Below are 12,593 nucleotides of genomic sequence, written 5' to 3' on the forward strand. Positions count from 1 at the left end.
GTAACTTCTCTTGCGTTTAACATTTGTTATATATTTGTTTTTTGACAACTTTTTCGAATCTGAGTACAGTAATACAAACCTTTGATTTTTTTTTTTTTTTTTTTTTTTTTTTTTTTAAGGAAAATGTTAAAGGGAAACCTTGTAAAAAATTTACCCCCCCCCCCAAAAAAAAATTATATGCGATGCAATGCATCCTTAAAGTAAATCCGTATTGTGTATGAGTACCAAGTTTTCGATATTTATATGCCTCCCGCGCGGGAAAATGTGATACAAGGTCGGAATGTGTGATTTAGAGGAAGAGCACTTTGGCTTGCAAAAAATGCTTGGGTAGCTCCTCCGTTGGCATTTTACAGTAGGGGCGCCCTAGGAATTTACCAATAAACTAACCCCTTCTCAAAGGAAGAAGGTAAAAGGAAGGACCGCTTGGAACATCCATCACTTTGTCAACCCGATCTGAGAGACTGACATACCCCCCCCCCCCCAAAAAAAAAAAAAAACTGGCGTGACACAAGATATAATTCTCTAAGAAAAGTGATAAGTGTTGCCACAACAATTACCATAGTATCAGCGTGATTGACGTGCCTGCTAAAATATTTGCTTTAATTTTTCTAAGATAATTTCAATCAGAAGACACTCTTTCCAGAACAAGGCCAAACAAATGCGGGTTGTCCTGTAGGAGACATCTCCCTAAACTATTTTCGCTTTTTCTCGTTCACATGCCCTTATTCTGAATTCATGTCAACGGGCCGATAACAGTGGACTTTTTTTTTTTCCTACCAAAACGGCCATTCACAATATTTTAATGTTTAACATTTTTAAACCTGATATAAATTTGCACAATAAAAATGACATTAAAACAAAAATTGATTTTCTTCTTTCGAATCAAGTAACAATTCTATTTTACTTGATTACTAAATTAAACTTTTTTTTAAGTTTTATTAAATTAAATTACGCTATTTGTTTACTAATTTTTTTTTTTTTTTTTTTTTTTTACACGGTGGTCATCACTTATCAAGGCCCGGAAGCCACTCAGGGATAAGGGTTATTGCAAGTACAGTACGTTAGTGTGAAGATTTAATGAAGTGTCTACTTAAGGGGGCGGTTCATCAGGAATTTGTTTACGTTGGACTTGAAGACATCCAGGTTGTAGTCAGGTGGGAAGCAGGCAGACAGAACAGTTCCACAGGCGTGCAGTTCTAAGAAAGAAACTTTGTTCATGGAATTTACGTTTTGATTTAGGCACAGATAAACTGGGGAAAATTTTTCACAGTGGATTCAGCTAGACGGGTGTTTTTCGTAAAAATTGGCGAGGGGGGGGTGACCAGAGATTGGAGTTCAGACGAGCACCTGCCATGGAAATAACGATTAAACAAAGATAGGCTCACAACTCTCTTCTGTGGGAGAGAGGTTGCAGGGAAGAGAAAAGGGCATCCCCCACTAAGCCACGAAGTCTAATTGTTAGGTTATTTGCCAGAATAACTTTAAATTTAATAATCAAGTAAAAAACAATTCGAAATGAGAAAAATAATTTCCGCTTTAATTATCTTTACTGTGCAATTATTTATATTAGTTTGAAAAATAGGTTAAACATATCAAAAAGCATTGTTTTGGTAGAAAAAAAGTCTTCTGATATCAACCTGCTGCTACAAATTTGAAATAGGGACATGTGAATGAGGAAAAAAAGTGAAAGTAGTTCATGGAGACATCTCCTACAGAAAAACCCAAATATGGTTTTTGTCCAGGCTGTACCTGCACCAATCAAATCTTTATCTTGATACAAATTCTCAAATATTATTGATGCTCCCAGTTAAGTTTCATTTCACTGCTGCATTTGACTGATGACTAGCATCCTCTGGAAGGAGGTATTCCATCTTCAACTTCTTAGTGTACTACTATTCAACCCGATCACGCATATGCAGTGTGTGAATGATCCTCCTTTATGGTAATGGGTCCTATGAAAGGTTTTCAGTGGTCTGCCACTGCAAGAACTGTGACACCAGGGTTGAAAAGTGGGATTGAGAAGTCAAGCCCCCAGTAAAGGGGGCACTCTGGCATGAAAAAACCCCATTGCCCTTTTTCGGTAAGGGCACTTCAGGCGATTAGCAATAAGCTAACCTCTTAAAGATGGAAGGCATGATCTGGGCGGATTGACCCTTTTAGAATTGCACAGAACTAAACTCTCATGGCAAAATCAGCAGGAATGGTCTAATCTCTATTGATTTTGAGGGCTGAGGAGTCCTGTCCCATGAAAGTGGAAGATGTTGGACGATTGAAAACTTTCAATCCTCACTGTCGCATCCTCCGTGTCCGATGGTAGCACTTCCTCTCTAACAACATTTCTCCTGCAAACTTAACTCCTGACAAATAGGCACCTCCAAAAGTCACCACAGAACTACTCCCCCCATATGTAAAACGATGTAACTTTATTATAAATTAATATTATCAATGTAACTTTTTACCAAACAAAATATGGAAGCAGGTAGTTACTCAAAATAAACACTCGTAAAACCGTAGTTGATATTTAGTATACAAATGTTTATAATATTATTAATCATTAAACTGTAAATCTTAACCTAACAAAATTATAACAAAGATTAATTATTAATTGCAGCTTGAAGAAAATAAACAAAGGTTTTAAAAAATCATTAAGTCGCTTCTGCTTTTCCATAGTTTGTATAGTTAACACAAATCTGACGTCATGGAATCCTGCATATTTTTTTTCACATTCATTTGGCAATGCCTACTGACAAGTCATCCTCATGAAATGTCTCTCAAGGTTCACATAGGTTTGGACAGTCCTTGAATTTGGCCTTTTGCTTTGAAAAGGTCTTATTTCTATTATTGTCTTGAAAGTATGGAAAATGTCCTGAAAAGGCCTTAAAAATCGTATTATGTCCAGTTGTTGTGTCCAGAGAAATGGGTTGTCAGAATCATGGAATATTTGAATGAAAAGTAAACAAGCTCATTATGGGTTAAATCCTATTACAGTCGAAACACAAGTTATATTTACAGCACAATATGCACATGTTAGTACAGCCACCATCTTGTCCATTCTCCCCGGAACTCTCTAGACTTTTTCTTTTCGTTTATATAAGGGCAATAACACTTTTCATCTATATAAGGGCAATAACTCTTACTTCCTTTATTAATTATTTACCCTTTAGCTTTTGATCGCTATAACATGTGTAAAAATTTGTTGAAATATTCAAAATCAAATTAAATTATTTCCAGTATTAATAAAAATACCATTAAAGTATTTTTTAAATAAAGAAAATAAAATTGAGATTGTTCTGAAATTGCATCTTATTATTGCCGATACAAAAATTATATCTCTTTATCACAAAACTACTCGTTTTTGATATAATATGGGTAGTTTCATGATAAAGGGACCTAACTCTTGTATTCACAATTCTGGAAAGTTAAAATTTTTAAATGAGCATAACGTAAACTAATTTACAGTGGAGAAAATAACATTTAATTGTGTTTGGTTAGTCAAATATAAGAGCATAAGTCTGGGTATGTAAAAATGATTGACAGGCATATTGTTGTGTATGTAAAAAGGCATTTGTTTTGAAAACATGGGTAAAAGTGCCTTGAAATGGCACTAAACACAAAATGAACGAAAGCTGTAAAAATAGTTAACCAGTTTTGTTGCATGTTAGAACTTTATGTAAATAATTGTGACCTTTTAAAACTACTTCATGAAATAGAGATAAATGAAAATGACTTTTCCAGTTATCAGTTAAGTTTTTTTTTTTTTTTTGTTTTATAATATCCTAGTTTATATATCAAATTTTATTTTGAAAACTCAAATTTTGTCTCAAGAAGGCTTTGAAAAGTCTTAAAAAGTTCTTGAAAATGGACATTGAAAATTGTGCAAACCTTATCTGTGCTGGCTGGGTCATGCCTTTCACTGTTAGTCAAAAGAATTCATTTAGTAAGCTTCTCAAGAGTTAGAAAAAAGGCGATGTGATGTACAAAGGTAAACCCGACTTCTGACTTGAACCCTCAAAATGGTGGAATTTGCTATTGAAACAACTAATGGCTGGAGATCATTCAATCATTTACTTCAAATCGTTATGCTTGTTCATCCTTCATGAAGGATGCAGTGGCAGGGAAAGATTGTGGTAAAAAAATGGGCTAACTTACCAAAGTGTAGCTGCTGAGGTGGAGGAGGCTCTTCTAACATCCAAATCAAACGATAGTTTGGTGGATATTTGTACTAATAGAGGAAGGTTCATTTGTTATAAAAGTCTTCCTCATTAGTAAAGAGTTCTATCTTTGTTACTTGTAGTTAAGAGATCTGAGAAAATGGTCGCGAAGAAAGTATTTTTTTTTTTTTTTTTTTTTTTTTTTTTTTTTGCAACCTCGCTTCATGCATGGTGATAATTTTTTTTTTTTTTTTTTTTTTTTACAACAGGATGGACCTGATTTAGCCCACTTTGAGTGAATGCCCTTAAGTACAACTAAAATATGTGGCCATGTTTATTATTTTTTTATATTCTTCTGATAAAACTTTAAATTTCTGTCATTTAAAGTAAATTCTAATTGAAAAAAGCATATCAAGAGAAAAGATTTAACTTTTCTTAATTTCTATGATTGTTTTCTGCGTATCTCTTCAAAAAGCATGCCAAAATAAAGGTGTTAAAAAATTAGAACAGAATGCAAATTCAATTTTATTCTTGATAATTCTTTGAAAATGTGTCATCGTTTTAAATTAACTATTGAAAATTAAATAAATGGAAGGTAGTAATTTAACAAGACATGGAATAACTACTTGAAGACAGAACTTTGCACCTCCCAGGTTTTGATACAAATAGTAAAAAGCAGTGAGTAGCTGCAAACTGAATCAGAACAAGACACACAGGTGGAGACATAGACTCCCCAATCTGCACAAAGTGCAAGGAAGCTTCCCAGGACATAGACCACCTGATCCTATACTGTTCCATCCCACAACTGGAAAGAGGTTATGGGGCAGTCCATCTGAAAACAATTTCTCTCACTGGCTAAAAAATAGTGGTATAGAGGTCTAACCCATACAATACTATTACTACTTGGTACGCAATAGAATATATTTCATATTCAGAAAGAAATAAAAACAGTAAACTGTTATATGAAGAGTAGGGGTTGTGAAATTCTCCAAAACTCGAGGATCATTTCAAAAATAAATCCATCAATTTATTTTATTTTTTTACTCAAAAGTTGAACTTCAAAGACGAGAGTGATACCATTAAAACAAGCAACCTTTTGTGCTCCAGAATTTATTTTTCTACATAGTCACCATCATTCTTGATGCACTTTTACCAGGAATTCAATAATGTATCACTACTTCGGATGCATATCCATGCTTAGTTTCACACCGTCAATATCTGCAATAAAGACATAACACTTTAGATCATGAATGCATGTTCAGTCATAACAATACAATTTGCAATCCGCTCTGATCTGTTTGAACAGAATAAAACAAAAATAGGCATTACTTTTGGAATATCCTTTGTAAAGTTTTTATATCGTCCAAATCTAATGTATAAAAATTCTTATTTTCAGCCAAATATGGATATTCGACCAAATCATACAATTTACATCAACAATTTGAATGAAAGTATAAAAAAAGATGGTAAGTATTTTCATTTTTTTTTCTCTAACTTTATAGAAATGTACTTGTACCAATCCGGCTTTATCCAGAAGTTTTTATATAATTTTGTTTATTTAATAGTGAGACTCTAGGTGTGTCAGAAACTTTGAAAACTATTGAATAATTCGAACCCCTGTCTTTCCAAGCTTATAACTACTCGAAAAATGTAATTCAAACCCTAATTTTTTTTTTTTTTCTAACTAAAGGGGCAAGGATTAAGGTTTCATTAAAAAAAAAAAAAATATAAACGTGTTTTTTTTTAAAAGAAAAAGGTTTTAAACTTCGGACTTTACAGGTAAATTTCCAAATTTTTTTTTTTTTTTTTTGTTTTTAAATTAGAATATATTATTTATTGATCTTTTATCTTCAATTTGTGATATATAAAACTTTTTACTTTTTAATAGACATTTCAAAATAAGGGGGGGGCGTGAATTTAAAAAAACAAAACTTTTGTCTAAAATATTATATTCGGTTTATCAGAAAGAGCATAAAATTTCACATTGACTCTGAAAATATCGTAAAAATAGAATCAATAAAAAAAATGTTAGATTTTTAAAGTTTAAAAATTGAAAAATACTGAACTTGTAAAATTCAATTAATTCCATTACTGTTTTTTAAAAAATAAAAAAAATAATATTTCTATTACTTTTTATACAACTTTAATAGTTTATTTTGGAAGTATAATCCATAAAGAAAATAAACCCACTTTTAAAAGAGAAATTACGAGTTTTTTATATTTTATTTGCAGTTTTGTGTTAGGGGTGTCAAAAATGCCTACAAAAATTCTGATACACTAGGTGTGTCAGAAATTTTGTGAAAAATATTGAATAATTCCACCAGTCTTTCCAAACTTATAACTCCTTGAAAAATGTAATTCAAGCCCTAATTTTTTTTTTTTCAATTAAAGAAGCAAGGATCAAGGTTTCATTAAAAAAAAAACAAAAAAAAAAACGTTTTTTTTTTTTTTTTGTTTTTTTTTAAATGGTTTTAAACTTCGGACTTCACAGGTAAATTTCTAAAAAACACTAATTTTTTTTGTTTTAAATTTGAATATATTTATTGATCTTTTCTCTTCAATTTGTGATACATAAAACTTTTGTTAGTAAATTATTTACTTTTTAATAGACATTTCAAAATGAGGGGGGGGGGGCGTGAATTTAAAAAAAAAAGTTTGTCTAAAATATTATATTTGGTTTATTAGAAAGAGAATAAAATTTCACATTGACCCTGAAAATATTGTAAAAATAGAATCAATAGAAAAATTTTGATAGATTTTTAAAGTTTAAAAATTGAAAAATACTGAACTTGTAAAATCAATCAATTGCATTACTGTTTTTTAAAAAATAAAAAAATAATACTTTTTATACAACTTTAATAGTTTATTTTGGAAGTATAATCCATAAAGAAAATAAGCAACTCACTTTTAAAAGAAATTACGAGTTTTTTATATTTTATTCGCTGTTTCGTGTTAGGGGTGTCAAAAATTCCTACAAAAATTCTGATACACCTAGTGAGACTCCTGTGGAAACTTTATTATTGTGCTATGAATTTAATATCACCAGTTAAATTATTGTATTTACTGGAATTCTGTTCATTTCCTTTTGTCAGTGATGCACAGCTGTTTAAAATATACCATAAAAAAAAAAATTTTTAATCTGTTTTTTGCAATATTTTATGGGGAAAAAAATGTTCTCAATAGAAATTTAAAAAAAAAATTTATTTAATAATAAAAAAAAAAGTATGATTAAACTAACAATATTTCACAGGCAAATACTAAATCATCACAAAATTAAAAATTCTTTTAATTCATCATGAAATTTCTATGGTGCTTATTAGTACAGGGCTCTATGGACAAATTTATCTTTTGTTGACTTTGACAACTAAATACTTCTGTTTACACACATGATTTTTGAATATGACATTGTTTCGTGACAAGAACATGCATAAAGATTTGTTTTTCTTTTAATAAATGTAATTCTAAATATGCACTCAATTTTATTTTGAATAAGTATAAAGATTTTAGTTTCATCAGATGTATTTTAAATAGCCTTTAAGAAAAAAAATACTGTTTATTGTCTAAATAATGTGACTTTGCTCATTATATAAAAGGCAATGCGTATGCCTCAAAGACTTTCGACACGCGATGAAAACTGACAAAGTAGGTTAGCATTACAAGCATATGCTGTATTTTCATGAACAGCGGCAATATTACATACCTAATGTGCTTCAACAAGTCATATCTTTTTTATTTATTGGTCAATTTTTAAAAGAATTATATTGATGGAAAGAGAATAAAATAAGCATTCCAATCATGTTAATTTATTCTTTTATATGTTCAGTGTTTTTATGCCCCAAGTTAAAAATGAAAAAACGGTAAAAAATGACAACAAAAAAGGAAACACTTTTTTCAATGTTTCATTTTATATGTTACGTTTGGAGACATATGCACGGGTAGGTGTATCAGAATTTTTTGGAAATTTTTGACACCCCTAACACAAAACTGTGATTAAAATATAAAAAAAACTCGTAATTTCTCTTTTTAAAGTGGGTTGTTTATTTTCTTTATGGAATATACTTCCAAAATAAACTATTAAAGTTGTTTTAAAAAAAATAATAGAAATATAAATTTTAATTTTTTAAAGTTTTTACAAAATGCCGGCATGCCTTCATGCAGCCATTTTTTTTTTTTTTTTTTTTTTCGTAATGATATCAATTGAATTTAAGGGTTTAATATTCAATTTTTAAGCTTTAAAAATAAAATATTTTAGACAAACGTTTTCTTTTTTTTATTCACCCTTCTCCCCATTTTGAAATGTCTATTAAAATTTTAATAATTAATTTACCAAAGTTTTATGTATCACAAATTGAAGATAAAAGATCAATAAATAAAATATTCTTATTTAAAACAAAAAAGTGTTATTTGGAAATTTACCTGTAAAGCCCAAAGTGTAAAACCTTTTTTTTTTTTTTTTAAACACGTTGATTTTTTTTTTAAGTGGAAGCATATTATACTTAGATTGTCAAGTACATATTGGATGCTGACGACAATTTTTTCTATTTCATTCAATGTTTTCTTTTTTTAGATATAAAAAAAAAAATTCTCGATAAAGAATTAAAATATATTAAATCAAAAATTCATGTATTTAAAAGAATTAAAAAAAAAAATCGGTTGAGTGGGTTTTTTTTTTATAAAGTTAAAAAACTTATAAGTGAATCTGTTCATTTTTTAACTATAGAGGCACCAAAATACTAATTTTGGTTTACAGCATGCAATAAAAAAAGATATTAATTATGTTCCTTTGAAGCCACCGGCTAATAAAATCAGACGTTTGTCTTTATTTTAACAGTTAAAAAAAATTTGGGTTCATTTTTTTTAAATTCTTGTTTAAAAAAAAGTATTTTATTAAAAAGGACATGGAATATAAGTATAAATATGAATAAATTCTTAACAATGGAAGTACTCATTGACTAGTAGTTTTTATAGGTAAGTGATTTTTTGGAATTTATATATTTTTTATAATTGAAGTAAAATTTCGTTGATTTAAAAAAAAAATGTTTTTTAAAGAAAACCGATTTAAAAAAAAAAAAAAAAAAAAAAAAAAAAAATTTTCTATTAAACCTGTTATTTTTTTCAAAATTTGGTCTTTGCTCCTTTTAATTGAAAAAAAAAATTAGGGTTTGAATTACATTTTTCAAGTAATTATAAGCTTCGAAAGATAGTAAGTTGAATTATTCAAGTTCATATACAGCATTTTTATTGGCGGCTTCTGATACACCTAATGCACGGGGTTAAATTTGATTGGATATGGCTGAAATTTTCCAGGCTATATAAACAAAGAAGTCCATCTCTACTGGTGTTTGATTTTGATTTTTACGACCACAGGAAGCAAAGTTACGACTGAACAAAGTTGACAAAGAATATTTCAAAATTGATGTGATAAATTGGTATATATCATTCATTTACATATCGATAATAGTTTCAGAATTATTTTCATGTATAATATGTAAATATTTGATAATTATTAATTGCGCAGAGTTTTCTTTAAAATTTTATCTTATAGAAATCAAATCTGCTTACAGAAAGACGGTTGCTAAGGGCGTCATGTGCTGAGCTAATTAAAGTATTCTCTTAAAAATAGAAAACTGTCTTACTAGACTAGTCATTTTTTATTCTGAGTTCGTCAATTTAAAAAAAATTATTTTCAAGTTTTTCAAATTTGATTTTCAAACAATACTATTTTGTTTTTTAACGCTTTTAGTACACATGCACTAAAAGCATTAAAAAACAATATACTAAGTACATGCATTTAACTTATTTGTACTTAAGGTAGAATTGTGTTTTTTTAGTGGTCAAAAAAAAATATATAACAAATAAACAGTACTTGTGCACTTATGCTACCATGCTGAAATAATGTTATTATTTAGAAACCCATTCTTAACACGGGAAGGGTGTTTTTTGTTAACTATTCTGTACTTTCACCTAAAAATTAAATAAAAAAGATATTGTGAAACTTGGAATTTATTTTTGACTTCGGATCTGTAAAACAAACCCGTTTTTTTTTTTTTTTTTTTTTTTTTTTTTTTTACTGAGGATATCTAAATAATAATAATTATGCGGTTCGATAAAGAATTTCATTGTGATGCATTTTGTAAATTTTTACCTTGTTTCGACCATAACATTTTTCTTTAAAATGACTACCTTTAAAGGTTTTTGGGTATGCTGAAAACGAATATCGTATTACGTAAACAAAGAAATAAAACGGTAACATTTTACCTTGTTTCCACCTTAACATTTAAAATGATTACATCTATAGATTTTAGGGTATGCTGAAAACGAATATCGCATTTAAATTTTCCGCGAATAAGTAGTTTTCCGGATATTAAGCAAAATGTCGTTATGTTACTGCTGGTGGCCATCTTGATATGCGCGTTTGTGCATAGTTTCTCAGGGTTGCGCATACCAAGATTGCCACCAGCGATAACATAAGAAATAACATTGCTTAATATCCAGAAAACTATTTATTTGCAGAAAATTTAAATGCAATATTTGTTTTCAGCATACCCTAAAATCTATAGATGTAATCATTTTAAATGTTAAGGTGGAAACAAGGTAAAAAGGTACCGTTTTATTTCTTTGTTTACGTAATTCAATTTTCAGTAAAACAATAGAAATGACAAAAATATCCATCAACTGGTGAATATATAGTTATTGCTTAATTTGAACAGCGGCGACGTATGTCATGGTGGGTGTGGTGACTAAACTGCTCGCTTTTTGTTTTTTTCACTTCCTTTTCCTTTTTAACGTTACAGGTTTGAACCTGCCTGCCTGCTTGCTACCTTTTTGCACTCGCACGGGTACTCGCTGCTATTTTCATTTTTTGGGCTCCGTTAATCAATACCCTTACCATAAAATTTTTCCACACCTAGGTAACGTTAGGTACCCCTGCTAGTTAAAGATAAAGGTTGAAAAGACATTTTTCACTCAGTAATGAGCTTGAGAAGATTCTCAGAAAAAACAAAACAAAAAACGCAATCGTCAAAAGATAAGCCTTTTATTATTTCTAGCTGCCACTTGAAGCCGTCCTCCTAAATCAAATTCTACCTAATTTACAGCATTAGTGATTACTACACTATCACCTTGTATCCATTAAGCCTTATCCTTGATTGGATTCAGGCCTTGATAAGTGGTGACTCCCTAGTAATAAAAACAAAAAACATCACAAGCATGTGATAATACAACAGGGGTTGGAGCTTTACAGTGCTGGATCTATTAGGTTTGAATTTGTCCAAGACTGAAAAGCTAATCATTGTGACAATAGTACTCCATTCATGGTAGTTTCATAAAGATAAAGGATACAGGCAAGTGTGAGTCATGATTTTTTAGCCCGATAGAGGGAGGTTACCTTCTTTGTAGCACACTTATTCCACTTCATGTCTGGTAATGTCAAGCAGTGGACTCTCGGTGTATGCTACTTGCCATGATAATTATGGTCAGAAAGGTTTCTTATAGTGCTTAATGTTTATTATTGTATTACAATAATTTTTAGACAGCTTTACTAAAGAGTATTAACCCTTATTCATTGTTGGAGTACTTTAACTAGGATCGGTTCCAAATGATGAGTAAGACACCCTTAAATAATGCAAGGAGGTCAAGCCTCCACGCTTCAAATATTCCAAAGCAATCTAAAACAAAATTTGAAATTTGCATATACATTACATGACTGAAGTTATGGTCTTGAAAAATAAATTTTTCTGAAGACAAATTCAAAACAAATTTCACTATTGGTAATACTAAGAAGACAATTGTGATTTACTTAAGACCTCTCCCTGGTCATAAGTGATGGAATAAGAGCATGCCATCTCCATAGATTAAAGGGTTTTGTTCGAAATTTCATAGAGATTCTACTGACCAAAATGTGAAAATAACACAAGATGAGAATGGTAGTCCAAATAATACAAATTCAATCTTAATCTAAAAAAAACTTAGAAACAAAAGGTTGAATTATGCTTTATGCCAATCGACCCTTTCTCTATTCAGAAACATACTAAGTAATTATTAATTACAATTGATGACCAAATAAGAAAATGTAAATTGTGATTATTTCTTTTAAGCATTGTAAACATTGCTATATATTATAGCATATGTGGCATAATCACATTGATACACCAGTTCTTGCCAGATTACCGAAGTTCAGCGATGATGAGCATGGCCAGTACTAGATAGATGACCGTTTGGGAATACTAGGTGCTGTATAGGGTGGCGGGACAGCACTACTGTCAAAGGAAAAGTAAGGTGCCTCTTTTCCTCTGCTAATCTGTAGGAGACCCTCGGGCAAGGTCAAGAACCAACTTGAGCCTGCGGTGAGGGTAATGTAGGATCATAGGAAGCAGATGACTAATGTAATATGGGAGCAATAAAGAATAATTGTTTATGGTTTCATATCTTGTGCTGAGCTGG

At 30.2% G+C, this 12,593-nt stretch overlaps 1 protein-coding gene across 4 annotated transcripts in view; it reads left to right on the forward strand.

Moving 5' to 3' along the window:
- Positions 1-12,593, forward strand: part of LOC145276733 (U1 small nuclear ribonucleoprotein A-like) — a 199,744-nt gene that overhangs the window by 4,485 nt on the left and 182,666 nt on the right. For all 4 annotated transcript variants that reach the window (XR_013868000.1, XR_013868002.1, XR_013868001.1 and 1 more), the window contains exon 2: positions 5,548-5,617. Coding sequence is in view for 1 of the 4 variants with exons in the window: in XM_080127957.1 (XP_079984083.1) it covers positions 5,554-5,617 (64 nt within the window). In the remaining 3 variants the exon portion in view is untranslated. The remainder of the gene's footprint in view (positions 1-5,547; positions 5,618-12,593) is intronic.

Source organism: Euprymna scolopes, chromosome 5 (assembly GCF_053919585.1).
Source record: "Euprymna scolopes isolate OS-2025 chromosome 5, ASM5391958v1, whole genome shotgun sequence".
Classification (NCBI taxonomy): domain Eukaryota; kingdom Metazoa; phylum Mollusca; class Cephalopoda; order Sepiida; family Sepiolidae; genus Euprymna; species Euprymna scolopes.